The 18,990-nt window shown below is 38.1% G+C and overlaps 5 protein-coding genes across 5 annotated transcripts; 3 read left to right on the forward strand and 2 right to left on the reverse strand.

The window, feature by feature from the left end:
• Nucleotides 1-2,006: 2,006 nt before the first annotated feature.
• MELLADRAFT_44926 (uncharacterized protein) lies at nt 2,007-4,418 on the forward strand (the record flags this gene model as incomplete). The annotated part of the gene is made up of 9 exons (XM_007414515.1): nt 2,007-2,119; nt 2,206-2,239; nt 2,319-2,419; nt 2,516-2,732; nt 2,808-3,104; nt 3,205-3,325; nt 3,408-3,527; nt 3,616-3,643; nt 4,033-4,418. The coding sequence occupies 9 exons, from the start codon at nt 2,088-2,090 to the stop codon at nt 4,049-4,051; spliced, it is 969 nt and encodes a 322-aa protein (XP_007414577.1).
• Nucleotides 4,419-4,508: 90 nt separating this feature from the next.
• On the reverse strand, nt 4,509-5,589 carry MELLADRAFT_38800 (uncharacterized protein; the record flags this gene model as incomplete). The annotated part of the gene is made up of 2 exons (XM_007414621.1): nt 4,509-5,128; nt 5,226-5,589. The coding sequence occupies 2 exons, from the start codon at nt 5,587-5,589 to the stop codon at nt 4,509-4,511; spliced, it is 984 nt and encodes a 327-aa protein (XP_007414683.1).
• Nucleotides 5,590-7,767: 2,178 nt separating this feature from the next.
• MELLADRAFT_78848 (family 5 glycoside hydrolase) lies at nt 7,768-10,899 on the forward strand (the record flags this gene model as incomplete). The annotated part of the gene is made up of 14 exons (XM_007414516.1): nt 7,768-8,111; nt 8,178-8,324; nt 8,415-8,481; nt 8,549-8,711; nt 8,783-8,813; nt 8,846-8,898; nt 9,190-9,320; nt 9,429-9,489; nt 9,578-9,657; nt 9,772-9,930; nt 10,040-10,194; nt 10,270-10,322; nt 10,409-10,534; nt 10,617-10,899. The coding sequence occupies 14 exons, from the start codon at nt 7,830-7,832 to the stop codon at nt 10,633-10,635; spliced, it is 1,527 nt and encodes a 508-aa protein (XP_007414578.1).
• A 1,148-nt stretch (nt 10,900-12,047) lies between these two features.
• Nucleotides 12,048-14,252, forward strand: MELLADRAFT_91623 (family 5 glycoside hydrolase; the record flags this gene model as incomplete). Its single annotated transcript, XM_007414517.1, has 11 exons — nt 12,048-12,329; nt 12,404-12,550; nt 12,652-12,718; nt 12,792-12,954; nt 13,018-13,063; nt 13,170-13,229; nt 13,310-13,380; nt 13,470-13,600; nt 13,703-13,763; nt 13,856-13,935; nt 14,068-14,252. The coding sequence occupies 11 exons, from the start codon at nt 12,048-12,050 to the stop codon at nt 14,250-14,252; spliced, it is 1,293 nt and encodes a 430-aa protein (XP_007414579.1).
• A 1,608-nt stretch (nt 14,253-15,860) lies between these two features.
• Nucleotides 15,861-18,937, reverse strand: MELLADRAFT_78849 (uncharacterized protein; the record flags this gene model as incomplete). The annotated part of the gene is made up of 7 exons (XM_007414620.1): nt 15,861-16,171; nt 16,259-16,437; nt 16,534-16,765; nt 16,838-17,366; nt 17,444-17,553; nt 17,678-18,342; nt 18,416-18,937. The coding sequence occupies 7 exons, from the start codon at nt 18,611-18,613 to the stop codon at nt 16,042-16,044; spliced, it is 2,043 nt and encodes a 680-aa protein (XP_007414682.1).
• Between the last annotated feature and the right edge of the window lie 53 nt (nt 18,938-18,990).

Consider the following 18,990-nt stretch of genomic DNA (forward strand, 5'->3'; position numbering starts at 1 on the left):
AAAAAGGAAAGAAAAAAAAAAAAAAAAAAAGAACTGCCCCCGCTTTCTCCTCGCATAGCTGAGCTGGGACCTCTCTCAATAAGCGGGTAGAAAGAAAAGACATCGGACATGAGATGAGAAAATACAGATATCAAAAGTCAAGATCCAGATTCTCATCATCCACATCACCATCCTCGTCATCAGTCATGGTATAGCCACATCGGTGATAAATTGGCTCTAATAGTTTGTCTACAAAAAGATCGTCAGCTACTCTTTCAATTGTTTTCACAGGATCGATAGTGACCGTCAACGCCTGAGTCCTTCGCAGTTTGGTCTTCAAGCAACAAAACCCTAGCTCAATTGGATTCAGTTCGGGGCAATAAGCAGGTAGGTATCGCAGAAGGATACCTGCAGAGCAGGTGTAGATTAGTCACTGATATTGGAGACAATCAAGCTATTCAAAGCTGAATAAGAAAAACAACGTACCTTTTTGTTGACAAAGAGCAGCAATTTGTCCTCCATGATGAATAGATGCGTTGTCCAGAACCAGGACACTGTTAGGGCCAGGGTAGCGATTCATTCGGGGTAGCTAATGAATTACTTTGGGAATCAGTAATGTCATCAAAAAGATCATCCAAAGAATCTACATACGTACAAGTTTGTATTTTAGGAAGGCTTCAAAGCGCTTTCGATTGACCGGACCGTCCAGCACAGAGAGAGCCAGGAGGTCGTGGTAACCAATTGCTGGGAGGACAGAATACCTACCCCGATGGAGTCTTGGTACTTTGCGAGTCGTTCGAGCACCAAGTTTGGCTCGCTGACGGATGCGAAGGAGATCACGTCCACATATGGCACTCTCATCTGTCCAATAGTGAAGTGAAACAATCAGAGAGTGTCAAGTCATTGAGAAAGTGCGAGAAAATTGAGAACACAAAAAGCTCCTCACCGGTGAATACCAAAAAGTTGGCTGGAAAGCCCATCATTTTATCGATCCATTGATATTTTGCTACCAAGCTCTTTCGAACATTGCTTACTTGAGCTTTCTTCAAACTGATGAACAGACGATTTTGAAGTTCTAGATGAGTCGTACTGATTGAAGGCATTTTGCCATGCTCGTCATAGAGCTGTTCACGGATCTCGTCCAAGAACAAGGATGGTTGTTCTTGGACTAGAGTTTCCATGAACTGACGGTCCGCTCGATTCAGAAACCGCTTTCGACCGCGTTTCTCATACTCAGCAGGGTCCCGGATTACTGCTCGAGTGCGATGATAAAGCTGTGTCCATCGGCTGAATGAGCGTTTTGAGATAGCCCGTCGAAGGCGCTGGCGGATTGTGGAGCAAGATTCACCTTCTAGTCGCCAACGAACGGCAAGAACTTTGACATCTGCTGAATAACGTTGAAAGCCCATCGCAGGTGAGACTGAGGAAGATCGGTGAGGGATTGCACATTACAGTGCTCATGAGCAGGCCGCGTCAGCTAGCTGATCTGAATGCATCAGTTGGTCTACAGCACTGGCTGCGGCAACTGCGGCAACTGGAAACTTTTTTTTCTCGGGCCAGGGGTGCCATTCATTTTAGAAAAAGTAATATCCCGTAATTGCCAATAAAAAATTGATATTGATCACAAGGAGGAAAATTGACACCAAGGGATTTTTTGAGTTAGCACATTGGAGTTGGATGTACTTACTACTGACTTATCCCAGATTCTTTGTCTCTCTCGGGTTCTGATGGTTGAGCCTGAGGAATGAAAAATTACGACTTTTTCTGGCGGTCATAGAATTAAATCCTATTTTACTATTTACTAGGGTGAGGAGTCACTTTATGAGTGCTTCGTTTATACCCTTTCAGATGCTTGATACGAAAGTACCATGGAATGGATTTCTTGGTTGTTATGAGATGAAGGGATTTGAATCCAAGTGACTGATAGTCTGAGATGAGAAGTGAAAATTATGTAAATTGGTGATGCATTCTAGAATTTGCTAGACCATTCGATTCTTGGTTCATCAAACTTTAAACTCAAACGCACTCAAGAATCCAACCACTTCGACTGCAACTCGGATTTCAAAACCAATTCCATTCCAAACCAACACTTCATCAACCTCAACAACATGTCTAACTTCATCACTAATTACCATTGGAGGTAAACCAAGATTTCAACTTTTATAACATCAAAAACCTTACAATCACTAAACCCCTTCTTTATATTCTGATCCAAACCAACAACAGAACTAAAGATCTTTCCAAATGGGCCAAAGATTGGGTAAACAAATCTTTTGAGAATTCTTTCATTTCTTGATCAATTCACTAATTTGAATGTGTTTTTGGTTTGCTCAATTTAGTTTGAAGAACAACTCGTTTCGGTATCTGATGTACCAGGTTTGAAAATCGATGCACCTATCACTGTTGAAGGTGATTGTGAATTAGGAATGAGAAAAGCAAAGTAAGCTTCAAATAAATGACTAACACCAAACCAAAAACACACACTTACTGAATCTCTAACAATCTCTCGGTGGGGGGGTGGTTGATTTATCAAAAGGTTAATTACGATTTATGATCTTAGATTAACGGTTCGTTGGTCAAGTGAAGAAGAAACCAAAGGAACATTTACGATTCCAGAAGTTTCACACGATATGGAATTAAATGATTATATCTTTGAAAGTGTTTTAGATTCAGGTGGTAAGCTTGAAATCGAACAAAAAGCTAAAAAAGAATTATGTGATCGAATGAGAAATGTGTTTCAAGCGTTTCCAAAGGTAAATCCATCATTTCACTTCAATCTTGATAGATGATGATTTTAACGTTAACTTTCTTGGGATCATCTTATATAGGCAATGGTACAAGAGCATGGTGCCGATTTTTATAAACAAAACGGTGTCTCTCCTTCTGGTACTCCACTTCCTACAACCAACAATACTAGCTCATCAGGACCAATCTTACAAACCAAATCCGCTCCAACGGCTGCACCTGTACCAAATGATGATCCATCCTTAAAATCAAAACAAGCTAAAACTATTAACACCACTTCGATTCGACTCGATGGTCAATTTATGTCAAGTGCTTCAGATTTATTTGATGTTTTAACTAATGAATCTAAGATCCCAATGTGGAGTCGAAACCCTGCAAAAGTAAGAATCTTGATTTCTTTAGGTTTCCTTTGATCTTGAACCACTTTTTAAAGATTTGATTTGATTTGATTTGATTGATCATCTACTCTGTTTGTATCAGATGAAACCAGAAGCAGGTGCAGAGATGTCATTGTTCGGTGGTAATATTACTGGAAAAGTCATTAGTGTTGATCAACCTAAAGAATTCATTACGACTTGGAGAGCTCCAACTTGGCCAGCTGGTAAACTTTAGCTTTCATTCTCAAAAATTATATACTTAATCATGATCAATTGAATTAATATCATTTGGGTTGGATTTATTAGAACACTTTGGTCAACTTAAAACTACTCTTACTGAAGGTTCAGATTCAACTAAACTCGAATTATACCTCACAGGCGTACCTGTAGGAACAGAAGAAGAAACTGAAAGAAATTTAGATATCTGTAAGTTTTGATCATTCAAAGTTCTCTGCATACAATCAAACTTCCATCCTTTTCAATCACTAACCTTTTGGAATCATTTATCTTACAGTTTACCTACGTTCATTAAAACAAATTGGGTCAGCTCTTTCTTTTAATTCTCGTCATAGACGTTCTCCTTCTCCACCTGATTTTCCTACACCAGTTGTGAAACCTCCACTTTGGTCTTTGATTCTTACTTCGGCTATACCTATTACGATCTCACTTGGTATGATTTTTGGATTATTTGCCGCTATTTGGCTTGGTCCAACTGGTGATCCATGGAGAAAATAATGAGACCAAAAATTGCTTGCTAAAAGAAGATATATATTCTCTAATCTTTTTCTCATTTTTTTTTCTTGTTCTCGTCCTTTCTTTTTCCTTTTTTTGAATGTATCTTGAAAAACAAAACACATCTCTTGTATGGTTCTAACTTATCTTCTTTTTTTTCTTTCTTGCACTCGTTTTTTTTTCTTGTTCGATTTCATAGGTTGGGTACAATCCTTTGAATCTCTATTGAAGATCTTACTTTGAATCTCAAAGCAACCAGATTCAAAAGAGAAGAATCGGAAAGCGAAAAGGAAGTACAAACAAGTGAAGCACTGGTGTAAAAAAATCGGGAAAATGAATACCTTCATAGATCATCTTGATCTCTTGTTTTAGACTTTGTTATTTTGAGTGTGAGATCCCGAAAGTAGAAATATAAAATCATTAACATTGTACTCACTTGCCCATCTGCAAAAGTAAACCAAATAAGAGACAAAGCTTATGTTTAAGGTTGTTTTCAGTTTATTGATTGGCACAAAAAGGAATATCGTACAACTAATTGTATGGAACAAGAAGAATTTCACAATCAAATCATCAAATCGATATTATAAAAATTGAGAGAGTTGAAGAAAAGAATACATCCACTTCCATCTAAATCACAAAACCAGAAATGAGAGCAAGAGAGAGAGAGAGAGGGAGTTAAGATTTAGAAGTTTTAGGTTTCTTTCTTGGATTTGAAGTTTTCTTCGAAGTAGAAGAAGTAGTTTGATCTGAAGATTTTTTTGTATTTTTACGAGCAAGAATTTCAGCTTGTAATTTCAAAAACTCATCTTCATCTGGTAATTTAATTTCATCTTGATTCTCTTCTTCTTCTTCAATGATTTCTTTACGTTTTGATTTCTTACGTTTCGATTGGGATTCTATATCATCTTGTTTAGCCTTAGATTCTAATTTTTGAATCATTTGTTCGTGTCTGTTTTTACTATTAGATAAGATTAAAGCTTTCAAAGTGTCTTCTGATGAATCTTGACCACCTAATAATTTGGAATTTAAACCTAATTCTTTAGAAAGCAGTTCGGCTTCTTTTGATTCTCGTTCGGCCAAAGTTTTTCGTTTTTGAGCTGATTTCTTATCGGTTTTAGTTTTCGTCCATTGTTTGAGTTTAGGTAATTCTTGAGAATTAATCAAGTTGTCGATTAGCTTGATGATTCGTTTTTCATCTGATTGACTTGAACATAATGTATTGTTTAAGATTTGTTCAAAATCGCCTTCAAACGTTCTATAATGTTCTTTAATATCATGGATTTCTTCTTCTGATCCTATAAAGTTGAAATCAAATCATCTTCACTCAGTTCTCTTGTGTAGATGAATTCTAGTTTTAAATGAAAGACAAAAAAAACAAGAGAGTTAACTTACCTTGATAAGATTTCGTAAATTCTTCAATCGATTTACTATTCACTTCTCCCTTCCAAAGTTCTTTAAAATAATCATTCCAATTCACTTGATCATCTAAAGAATTTAAATTGATTTGTCCACTAGAATCATACAAGGTTCGTTTGTTTGAATCATTTAAAATTTGATATGCTAAACCAATCTTTTGAAAGGTTTCATTTGATTTGGATTTTTCTATGTCTGTTGCTTTAGGTGAAAGTTTATCGGGATGATACCTTAAGGCTAGTTTTTTGTATGATGTTCTTATTTCGGATTGAGTGGCTGATTTCTCTAGGTTTAAGATTTCGTATAAGTTTAGATCTTCGCTGTCGAATGGTAATTCACTCATGATAGTATGATAGTATGATGATGAGATAGTTTGATAAAAGTGATGGAGTTGATAAGGAATTGAGATTGGTTTGTTGACTGTTGACCGTTGACCGTTGACTGTTGAGGTTCACTCTCCGATTTCAATTCGATTTGGTCTTCCGGTACACGCGTCCGTCGCAGCGGAAGACGCGATATAAGAATACATTACGACACGTGATATCCTTCTATGTGATGCATCTCCGCATTTCTTCAATTCAGCTCACGTGACTCTAATGAGTATGCTCAGAGCTGCTCACTGCTCAGACTCCAGAGTATTCAAAGATGATGGCTTAAAGAAATACTGGCTCAGAACAAATTTATCAGGGTGGATGGAGATTCATCAATGAAATTGTTTCTCATTGGTCAAAGTTTCTTCTTCCAGATAAGACACACATAGTCATGCAGAGATATATTCTCAGTCTCAACTAGAGCTTTAACAAGGTATTGAAAATATTGAGGATATTAGTCTTCTAGAATTACATAAGCTGTACCAGAAGTGGACTGGTGACCGAGGCATAGAGAAGGTCCTGGGAATATGCAGGGCAGACATAGAACAAGTTTTTGAATTTGAGTCCAAATCAACAGATGGTGGCCATTTTGCTAGGGTGTGTATTCAAAACAAGGCCTATTGGAAGAAAGGTGACTGGTATTCTAAATGAAGAATAGGGGATAGAAGTAAAAAAGTCCAACATTCACAAAATAAGATTTCCAGCTTGATTTCTGAAGAAGCCAGGCTTCATATGTCAGAAGGAAGAGCAATGTGCGAAAATATCAACACATTTTGTTTACAATTTATGGACCACTTGCAGGTATCTATGGCAGTTGGTGTTGATTCTGATGAAGAGAAGTTGGTTCTGGAGAGACAGATAAAGAATATGTTACTCATCTGGAGCATTGCCCAGTATAAAGTTGCTCTGGCACTTTTTGGTGCTTTGACTCTGAGACTGTTTTACAAAGAGAAAACAACTCCAGATAGACTGGAGATTGTACTGGAGGCTGGCTGTATATTCCTTCAAAAAATATTTAACCAATGGAAGGACAAAGAACTCAAGGAAGCACCCCAACAGACAAGACATATGAATCATGATTGGAGGGTCCCAATTAGTGAATTGTTATACTTGAAGTTAGTCATCAAAAAGAGTCATACCAGCTAGACTTGTTGGCAAGCTTTTAGAAAGGATGAGACAGTGTATAGAGGAGATAAGAGTGGCAAAGGAGTGACTCTCACACTTCCCTGAACAACTAAAGCCTTGGCCAAACATGTCTTTGCAATTGGTTCCCACCAAGACCTTGATGAAATATACTAAGAAAAATTACCTCCATTGCCCTGTTAGTAGCTCTTAAAATCATGGAGATTGGAATGCAGATTGAATAATCTTTTTTTTCATTCTTGGAATGACTCATCATGAGTCACATGAAAGAGCCCCATTGCAAAAGGCACACATCACTGCTGAGTTTATTGAAAATGTGTCCCTTTGGAATTTTTCTACTTGTTCTTTTCTGAAATGATTCAGATAGGTTTGGAATTCACAATGAGATTGGCTTTAGTACATACTTCTAAGATTCATGGTAGAAGTCTAGTAGGCTTACATGGTTTTGTGATTTATACATCTTGAAATTTATCTATGTCCCTTCATCTTTCAACATAGCCCATTGAGCCCTCTTGCAAATGCCAAGAAGCATTTGAGAGCATTGGTCTTTTGATCTGCCAGAAGCACAGGTGGGCTTGGGAAAACTCAAGAAAGGGAGAAACAAAAGATCAAAAATGGCACTGATAAATTCTCACATCTTGCAAACCCATATTGTGACTTGACACCGATCAAGCGGGTATAGCCACTGTATGAAAGCGGTGGTTCATTTATTCTAAGCATCAAATGAAAGTGTTTACCAAAAGCCAAGTAATCAGGTTTACGCTTGCAGACACTTTTGAGATGGATAGGGTGATGAGTGATCGCTGTGTATCGATGAATTGAGAAACACGGTGGTGCTTGTGTCAAGACCTGCGTCATGATTTGTCTTTGGCGGTGATCGATCAGAAGCGTCTTGGGGACTTTACACCTGCATCAATGGTTGGGGTTTGGAGTTTACTACATAAATTCAGTTTGAGTTGTGAATTTCTTCCAACCAAGAAAATCATACCCAAGTCGTTGTATGTATTCATTCTCACCATCAGTTATCTCTCCAAATTGAAAGGAACGATCATCATAACAGACTCTCAAGATGTCATTCTTCAAGAAAGCTGCTGAGAAACTCAAAGACGCTCAATCTGAAGCGGTGGACAAATTTAATCAACTCAAAATATCTCATTCATCAAATAACGATTCATGTTCTTCAAATGGACCACCACCTATTCCACCCAGACCTACTCATCGTCGTGATCCCAATACGACTGGTGCAAAAAACAATCAAGGAAAATTTATCATTAGGAACCCAAACACTGGTAATTTGGAAGTCGAAGGTACAGGAGAGGTGATCAAATTTGCAAGCTTGTGTGCTCCAGAAGTAAGTTGATTACCTTGCTATATTTTGAAGAATTTCAAACTGAGAGATGTTTGACGATTTACATAGTTGTTCGATAACGAAGGATTCGAGAAAGAGGATACCATGCGTACAATCTCACAGTTCGGGATTTGGCCAGTGACTAGAACCTATACTCTGAAAGTCAAGTCTTGTAGGATCAATCGCGGTCACATTAACGGATGGGATTGTGAACGAGTGAGAGATTATCAGTTCAAATCATTCACCCAAAAGTCATTCAGCCGAAGATTATAAACATACCGATTCCTGCATGTTCGATTTGAACAGAATGATTTCATGTACGATGAAGATATGTTCAAGTCTATTGACTATACGATCGCAATGGCCGCCAAATGTATATCAAAACTTTTCACTCGTCTAGTAATACAATATCAGACAAGTCTAATCGACTTTGATTTCAGATAACGTTCGATTGATCATTCCGATCATCAATCAAGACTTTGGATCAGAAGAAACCAATTGGGTTGGAAACTTTAGTGATCTGATTAGACATCGACATGGTTTAAAAGATTGGCATGAAGCTCAACAAATGAATTGGTGGGAACATCCAGATTGTATTGATTCGTACGTCTTGATTTTTGTCTCCTCTACTCATCTTTCTGAATCTAATTTACTAATGTTCAATTTTATCACAGCATGAAAAAGATCGTTACGTTTCTTTTGAATGTGAGTCATCTTGGATATTGACCGCTGCTTAGAGGGGATACGCGATTGAAATGGGTGTAACTGAGACTTCTGATCTCTTCAGAGGGTCAATCATGTCACCGGAGTCCGAATAGGTGATGATCCTACAATTCTGGCTTTTGAGGTCAGTTATGAAATTATCTCTTCACAACACTTGAGGCTCTATCACTTACCTTTCTGGGATACCTTACAAACAGACCGGAAACGAGATGAATTGCGGTGGACTGAGACCCGCTCCTGCCGCCTGGACATTAGAAATCGCAGCACTGTTGAGTTCCTGAATCATTCATAACATTCCTTGTCAAATTGCGATAGTTATCGTGCTGAAAGTTTGACATTATTCCTGACGACTCTTTAGCATCAAGAGTCTGGCACCCAGAACATTAATTATGGATGGATCATTTGCAAGGACTGATGCCATTCAATATAGTTATGAGAAAAAGGTCTTAGAGAGTGATTTGGTAGATATCATCAGTTGGCATTATTATGGTACGTTCATTCATCCTTTGATCTGCTTTCTCATTTTATTTCTTTCTTGTTGTAATCTTTTATCAAACTCGTACGATACTCACCCATATCAATACTTGTTAAATTTAGGCTACGGCGAAAAACGTAGAGTACGAGATGATGTCGAAGCAGCACGTAACCACAAAAAAGCGTTCGTGAAGCTGTTCTTTATATCTCCTTCTAACCATATTATCTTCCCCTGGGTCTCCGAAGTTGAGATTCTCGGTCTAATTATTTAGGTTTATTTGTGGAGAATATGGATTCTTTGCACATGGACATGAGTTTGAAAACTTTCTGAAGCATTGCTCTGACCATGGTGGTAAGTCGGCTCGTCTACTTACAAACCCAATATATATATATATATATGAAGCCAAACAAAACATCAGACTGATCTGAAACATCCTACATAAACATTTTCCTCTTTGTGTTTTAGTCGCCGGTACCTTAGCATGGTCTTTAAGACCGCACTCTGCCAAAGGAGGCTTCAAAACACACGGCGAAGGTAATGGGATTTGGTCCTACCATGCTCCAGGTTGGAAGCCTTATCAAAATGGCCAGGACGATCCAGAATGGGATCATCGAGAAAAAGATGGTAAGAGGACTAATCTTCAAAACCCTGCCTTCAACCACTCTTCGGGAAAATCGAAGAACCAGGAATTGAAACCGATTGTTTCATACATTTCATCATCTTGTATCTTTAGTCATTGGAGCCATCAGGAAGGCTGCCTTCAAACTGACTGGTGATAAGCCACCTAAAATTGAATTGGATGCACCTTACGTCTTTCTGGTTGATGAAGGACAAAGCTTTAGTTGGAGAGGAACTGCTTGGGCTGATCATTATGAAGTTTGGTGCAATGTACGTCCTTTGGGTTTAGGAGACCATTGTATGATGTTTTTATCATCTTATAATTGATCTTTATTAAATTTATAGACAAGTGGTGGGGCAGAAGATGGATGGACGTTGTGCCAAGGTGGTGTGACTGAGTTGAGTGTCTTTGTTCTTTTCTTGATTCTGGAATGGTGTTTGAGACGAAATTGAGAAAACTGAAACCTCTCCACAACCATTTCAGTAATGTTAAGGAAGGTAGATTAAAGTATCCTTCTCAAGTTATCTATGACCAGATTGGAATGCAAGGAGCTCAGATCTCTCTAAGGATGAGAGGGATGACTAGCGAAAAACAACCTGGACCATTCTCGTTTGTCTACCGATTTGTACTTATCATCTGACAAGTTACATATCATTCATCACTGATCCTTCACTTTTCTTTCTTTCTGTAGAAATGTGATCAATATATAGACAATAGTTTGCTTTGGTTTTGAATTTCAATTTACTTGTTTAATCTATTTAACACTCAATATTAACCTTTGATACCTTTGAGAATGAGATTGTATCTGATGATGATGATCTTGAGGACATTTTTGTACATTTCAAATCAGGGTCAAGATAGCTTTGATTTTTCCAAGTTTTTGAAAAAAAATCTTCATCAAACCGTTGAGAAAGGATTGGCATGGATATTTCTTATTGATAAATATCATATATCAAGGTTTTGATTTGATGACCCATCAGAGAACATCTCAGGGTTGTTCAAGCCTTGTTTTCTCATCCTTGAACCTTTGCCAGATGAGATCAGGCAAGGCTGTCAGGAATGAGATCACATCAGTGCTAAACTTACAATAGTGATAGTAGTAGTACAGCCTGAGGCGGGGTTTATATAGGTTTATATGTTGTCTTTTCCGCGCCTTCCTTATCTTCCATAAGGTTTCCCTTCCTCCTCCCCCTATCTTCTAGCTCTTTCTGTTTTTTCCTTGCGGTCTAGATAGGGTTTCCCTTTCTCCTCTACCCATCTCTTAGTTCCTTTCTGATTTCTCTCTGTGGTCTAGACCGCTATCCCAGTAAACACTTATTGGAACGGCTGGAAATGTTTCTTTATGCAGTTTTTTGCCGCCGAAGGGCTCTGCATGCCTCAGCAATTTCAACGCAGCCGGTCGACCACCAAGATTTTTTTGCAAAGTTTTCAACTAACACCCAGCAGCCAATGTATCGGTGGTTCTTCGATAAAAATAATATAAGTATTAAAGACGATAAGAGCCAGCTTCCACTTTGTAATCTTGTGGCTTGTTGGATTCTTTTTATCAAACCATTGCAGGTAGAAAAAGTAGATATTTCGTCTAGCTTCATCCCCCATTTTTCGCCTCAAGAGACGTTACAATTCTTTGAGATTCGCAGCTCGGCTGACGGACGAGGTCCGGTAACGTGTGTTCAAATTATCAAATTGTGTAACATCCCGGCTCAAATATAACTTCAGACACGCATTACCAATCGGAGGAGGGACTTGGTCAAGACAAGTTAAAAATGGACTTCAAATATGTTATTCAGGATGGGTTTGAGTTTTTGGTTTCTCTCTGCGCAATCATTGAAACGTGACAATGACAGATCCCTTGCAAAAAGACTTTCTTCGTACAAACAAGATCCTTTGAACCTGAGTCATTATCAAGGTACGACGTAATTCATCCTCGATAACGAGTCTTACATTGTAGAAGAATCTTTGGGCTTCACATCTGCATCACTGGTTGGATTCGAGTATAGCGATTGAGGGGTCAATCTCCTGATCTTTCAAACAAAAAACAATTATACCCAAGTCGAGTTCATTCTCATAATCAATAATCACTCTATATCACAGGAGTCAATCATAATAAGGGACTCTCAAGATGTCCTTCTTTAATAGAGCTTCTGAAAAACTTAAAGAGGTCCAAACCGACGCAGTCGATGAATTCAGTCAACTCACAGGATCTGCTTCATTAAATAAAGAGATATGCTCTTCTAACGGACCACCAGCTATTACACCTAGACCTACTCATCGGCGTGATCCCAATACTACTGGTGCAAAAAACAATCAAGGAAAATTCATCATCAGGAACCCAAACACTGGTGATTTGGAGGTCGAAGGTACAGGTGAGATAGTCAAATTTGCAAGCTTGTGTGCACCAGAAGTGAGTTAATTGAATAATCTTATTCCATACTTTCTTGAAAATAATATGAAACTAATGACTATTTGATTTTATAGTTGTTCGATAATGAAGGGTTCGAGAAAGAGGATACCATGCGTACAATCTCACAGTTTGGGATTTGGCCGGTGACTAGAACCTATACTCTGAAGGTCAAGTCTTGTAGGATCAATCGTGGTCATATTAACGGATGGGATCCTGACCGAGTAAGATATCCCTGAACTTCATATCATTCACTCGAACAAAAACCCACTGGCCCAAAGGTTGAACTTACACACATTGATTCCTGCATGTTCGATTCAAACAGAATGATTTCATTTACGATGAAGACATGTTCAAGTCTATCGATTATACGATCGCAATGGCCGCCAAACGTATATATATATTATAACTTTGCGATCGTCTAATGATATAACATCAGAAGAGTCTGATGAATTTTGATTTCAGATAACGTTCGATTAATAATTCCGATCATCAATCAAGACTTTGGATCAGAAGAAACCAATTGGGTTGGAAACTTTAGTGATCTGATTAGACATCGACATGGTTTAAAAGACTGGAATGAAGCCAAAAAGATAGATTGGTGGCAAGATCCAGATTGTATTGATTCGTATGTCTTGATTTTGGTCTTCTCTAGACTCTAGTCATCCTTCTGAGCCTCGTATACTGATAGCCATTTTCATTGCAGGATGAAGAAGATCATTACGTTTCTTTTGAAGGTGTGTGATTTTAGACGTTGACCATCAGATAGGTGGTCACCACAAAAGTCACTCATGACCAAGATGAGTCTGAGTTGAGTGTCACTGAGAGTTCTGATTTCCCCAGAGGGTCAATCATGTCACTGGAGTCCGGATAGGTGACGATCCTACGATCCTGGCTTTTGAGGTCGGTTGCCTTTTCTATTTGTAAAACCTGTTGCTCCATCACTCAATGCCTTTCAATCCTCTCAATTGTCTTACATATAGACCGGAAACGAGATGAATGATGGTGGACTGAGACCTGCTCCCGCCTCCTGGACGTTAGAAATTGCTGCGCAGTTGAGTCTCTTCATGTTGAAACATTCATCTTCAAACTCGTATAGTTTGTTGTGTTGAAGTCTTAACATTGATCATGACAACTCTTTAGCATCAAAAGCCTTGCACCCAAAACTTTAGTAATGGATGGATCATTTGCAAGGACTGATGTGATTCAAGATAGTTATGAACAAGAGGTTTTGGAGAGTGAGTTAGTAGATATCATCAGTTGGCATTATTATGGTAAGTGAATTCTTTGTTGGAATGGCTATTCTATTGCTCGTCCAGTCTTCCATTAAGCTTACATGCCATTTATCTTGGTACGAATATGCTTTGTGAATTTAGGTTTTGGTGAAAAAAGGAGAGTCCAAAAGGATGTTAAAGCAGCACGTGATCTTAATAAAGCGTTCGTAAAGCTGTTCTCTGAAGCTCCTTTTTACCGCTTTCTCTTTCCTTTCGTCTGTAAATCTGAGATTACATATTGGGTTTATCCTTTAGATTTATCTGTGGAGAATATGGTTTTTTTGCTCATGGACACGAGTATAAGAAATTCCTGAAGCATTGCTTTAACCATGGTGGTGAGTCAAGCTCGTATACTTACAAACACATCTTATTCACATGACTTTCTCCAATACCCTAGATGTATACAGAACTAATCATACTGATCTCAACCATCTTATATTCATACTCTTCTCTTCTTTGTGTTTTAGTTACCGGTACCTTGGCATGGTCTCTAAGGCCGCACTCTATCAAAGGAGGCTTCAAAACACACGGTGAAGGTAATGGGATTTGGTCTTACCATGCTCCAGGTTGGAAACCTCTTCAGATTGGCCAAGACGATCCAGAATGGGATCATCGAGAAAAAGATGGTAATACTAAAAAGAACGAGAACTAAAGACGTTCTCTCTTGACTACTCTTCAAGATCAAGTGAACTGACCAAAAATTCAATCCATCTTCTCCATGCATTTTATTGCTTTCTGGCTTTAGTCATTGGCGCGATTAGAAAAGCAGCCTTCAAACTGACTGGTGATAAGGTGCCTGAGATCAAACTGAATTCACCTTATGTCTTTCCGGTTGATGATGGACAAAGCTTTAGCTGGAGAGGAACTGCTTGGGCTGATCATTATGAGGCTTGGTGTAATGTACGAATTAGTTTGGATCTCTCTGTTTTGGCTTTCTGTGATCAGTGCTTTAAGGTTTTTAGAATCTTATGACTGATCTTTATGAAATTTATAGACCTGTGATGGTCCAGACGATGGATGGAAGTTGTGTCAAGATGGTCTGACCGAGTTGAGTGTTTTTTGTGTTCTGGAATGGTGCTGAAATGGAATGGCACTGAAACATGACTTGACCAATTGGCGGTTTATGATACACAAACCTTTAGCAATGTTAAGGAAGGTAGATTGAAGTATCCTTTCCAGAAAATCCTTGACCAGATTGGAATGAACGGACAGCCAATTTGTTTAATGATGAGAGGAATCACTAGTGCAAACCATCCTGGACCATTCTCGTTTGTCTTCCGTTCTTATAGTTTACGGGTATATTATTCATCGCTAATCCACTGCTTCCTTGATTTAGGAATGTGATCAACATGTGAACAAAAGTTTGAGTTTCTTCAATTTTGATTTTTACCTGTCAATTTATTCAATGCTTCAGCTTCAACCTTTTATACCTTCAAGAAGTAGAATATATCTATGTTCGCGATGTTAAGCAAGGACCATGTTTTTGTGACTTGAAAACCTAGGGTTTAGAAGCCTTTGAAGATCCTGAATTTGGAAATCTTATATGATCTCGTGCTTCAAAGAATGTGATCTTGGGGATTCATTCCAGGGCAGAAATTGCTCTGCTTGGAACTTTTTTTGAAAGTGACTATAACTCCCCGTAGAAATGTATAACAAACCAGATGTCTTGCCCAAAAGGCTTTTGATTGAGAATCCCGAGTTCAACTTCAGAAGACAAACAATTGTACTTGGGTAAAAATCACAAGTAATAACATAATTTCAATGTTACTAATGATAGAACAAGGAAATAAACGAGTTTGGAAAAAAGTCTTATGACTTGTCTAAAAGCGTTTCACAAGATGCCCTTTACAAAACACAGAACACTAAGCCGATGATGGAAGCAAAAAAAAATCTGTGATGACTGTTTATAAAAAGCTTTTTTCTTAGAAATGTTTGAGAAAGGGATGACAGGTAGTTTTTCTTGTCCATAACTCTTTCTATAATGATTTGGATATATTGATTTGTTGAATGAGCCTTCGCAAGCATCAGAAGTTCTCTTGGCTACATTCTGTACACTTGTTTTCTCAAGCCGTGGTCGAACGAGAACAGGTGGCTTATGTATGATATAGATATACCTGATCAGACCTGATCCACATGATATTCAGGATATCATCTGTGGATGAAGTTGATGAAGTTCATTTGAAGTTTCCCCTCAATTATCAGTCAACATTTCGCTCCAGAGTTCATCTGTTCTGTTTCTCCACTTCAATCGAGAACAAATCCACGAGAAAGATCTATATCCAATATTTCTCACAGCCAAGTTCTCAAGGACACTTCCAGGTAATGTGATTTTTGTAAAAATATATCATGATAGTATACCAAAAAACAATTATACGGACATTCTACACATTTTAAAGACGAGATAAGTAATATAAGAATTAAACAATAAAGCAAAAAAACCATCAAACCACTACAATCGCACGCTCTTGTCCTCGAATAGATACGCCTGCTCGACTAGGGCACAAATCAGATACTCGATTATTACCATAAACAAATAATGATTTCAAATTTGGCATCTTATCAAGGCAATCTCTGTGAATCAAACCAAATAAAAAAAGTCATCTCTGTCAATAAAAAAAGAAGAAAGAAAATTGTAATAGAACAGAAAAAGAGACTAACTTGATGAGAAAATCATCAACGTCTCGTACAAAACTGAAATCTAATTCTACTAGATTAGGAGCCTTTTTGGGTAAGACCTCTAATGCTTCAGCTCTCAATTCGTCTACGCTATTGAGGTCTAGGTATTTAAGGTCTGATCCAGTATGATTCAAGATCGATAATAGAGCGTCATTATCGATCTAAGAATCCAATATGAACAAGATATACTTCAGTTCATTTGTACCAGTTGCCCGTAGATCAACGAAGTGAATTGGAACAAAAGGAAAAGCACTCACTCGTATACAACGTGATAAATTCAAACTTTCTAATTTACTGGCTCTTACTTTCTTCCACATATCGAATAATTCTTTAACACCTTTTGGAGTTAATTGTTGAAGTTCAGCAAGATTTAGTTTACGAATCTTTCGACAATAAGTTCCTAATCCATCAGATAGGATCTTATCAGTTAAAAGCTTGTTTTGACTAATGTCAAGTTCTTCCAAATTCGGTCCAACTGATTTCAATAGTCTACAAAGGAACAAGATCAGGTTTTGCAAAAAAAAAACGAAGAGTAAGAAGATGTTAAAGTGATCAACGAACTGAAGAATTCCATCATCTGTGAGAATTCCACCTGTAGCTCCATTCAAGATCCCAGCATTAGCTATCGACAATTGTTTCAGATTTGGAAAGTTTGCTTCGCTAAGAATCTTCAAACACTGATCATTGAAAAGACCGATATCATCAAGTCTCAGATCCGTCAAATTTTTACAAGTATCACCTAAAGCTTTGACACATTCTAAATTGAAACGAGGAGACTGTTTTAATCTAAAAACAGTGATTTCAGGACCTCTAGGCGATAAAGCTAGATCCAATTCGGCTTGGCTTTCTTCTGTAGCTGGATCAGGTAAGGCTGGTCTTTGAGTTGGCTGACTCCATATCGAAAATAATTCAAGCCAAGCTTCTCGTCTAACAAGATAAGGACCAAACAAATCCAATTCTCTTAATTTACTAAACCGACGTGCGTAGGTTGTTAAAACTTCTCCATCTAGATGTCCACAGAAGTTGAGGGTAAGATGTTGAAGGTGTGGACAGAAGTTGGGAAGAGTAATGAGACTGTCCTTGTGTAGATCTAAGCGGATCAATCAGAAAGTCAGAGATAAGGTAAAAAACGACATCAAGCTGAATGAAATCGATTAAATAACTGACTTATACAGTCAAATAACTTCAATTGGGTATGTGATACATCGAGAAACAATGGTAAGTTGTTTGGTTTAAGCTCTCGATGTTTACAGACAATCTTGCAGACTTTCTCCATACTACCCCAATCAAGTTTAATGGTTTTTTAGTAAAGTGAATTGATCGTAAATTAAAAATTACTAGGAGTCAGAAAGGAGTTGACTAGAGTCGATCAAGAGATGAATGGTACAATTTTTCACTTACTTTACGCTACTGACATGACCAAGGCTAGGATCAATCGATTCAATCTGCTCTGCGATCACAGAGATACACGACATTTGTAAAGTTTTAAAATTTTCTGTCCAACTAGCTTTGAAAGGTTGAATTTTCTTGGTTTTTCGTTTCTTGACAGGTGGAGCACGAGCTTCTTTATCTTGTTGAGTAGGATTTCCTTTCGCGCAAGTATCACAAAGTTGACCTCTACCTTGCTCTGAAGGCGTATACCGTGTCACAGTGAATTTCTTAGCACATTCAACACATATCGCAATCATTCCGGGTTTCCTGTCTGCATATTTTCCAGCTTTGGGTTTCATAGCAGGTTCCGGAGATTCTCTTTTTCGTTTGTCTGAAGTGCTGGGGTCTTCTTTTTGACGTGTAGCTGTAGTCACTGTAGTCGCGGAAGTAGTTTCAGGATTTCCTTTTGATGGTTCGCCTGCTTTGATGCTAGTCGATTGACCTCGAGATGAACCTTTGGGTTTGGATAGATCTGCATCTAAATCATCTGAATCGATATCTTCTTCAACTTCTTCTGGTTCGGCTTCTTGTTCTGAAGTTTCATTTGGTTCTTCAGGAATAGTAGAAGTAGAACCTTGTGGTTGATCATCACGTCGCGCAAATCGATTCACATGTCTAGGTCGAATACCTTGTTCCTGTTTTCAGAAAGACGTCTCAACATGTAAGTCATAGTTCGAATGATGAGGATGGTTTCGTCTAAGCACTTACTTTCAAAAATGATGTTAAAGCAGACGTTGGACCATTGACCGTACTACGAACGTTTTGTTGAGGGTCTTGAGGTGGAGCACCTTGAGGGTCGTTGGGCTGTTCGACCACTTCCTCATTTGTTACAGGGGTATTGTTAGAGTTATTAATTGAAGTTGATGAGTTGGTGTTGTTGTTTTTAAAACGCGAAGGTCGAACCATGATGAAAAAGTTGAGGTTTTTTGTTAAATTGGAAAAATTGGATGTCAAGTCTTGAGCAAGAAGTAAATATAATTTTTTAAAAGCATCGTGTACAAAACTTGAACCTTCCTATTTCGGAAACCCGTTCAAAACGCATGTATTCACATTTGCTGTTATTCGTCATCAAGACAATGAGTTCATAAATTCAACCTTCTCAACAAAACCTTTATCAAACCTTCTGCACCACAGCCCACACGCACAAATCATAATATCACATACAACTTGCCTTTTGCGTACCCCAGAAAGCAGAGTCATATGCTTCTTCATGTGAGTTGTGGTTTCATCAATACGCACATTTTAGTGACACATGAAAGTCCACATTGAGCGTTTGCTTCTCT

The sequence above is a fragment of the Melampsora larici-populina genome (assembly GCF_000204055.1).
Source record: "Melampsora larici-populina 98AG31 unplaced genomic scaffold MELLAscaffold_44, whole genome shotgun sequence".
In the NCBI taxonomy this organism is placed as follows: domain Eukaryota; kingdom Fungi; phylum Basidiomycota; class Pucciniomycetes; order Pucciniales; family Melampsoraceae; genus Melampsora; species Melampsora laricis-populina.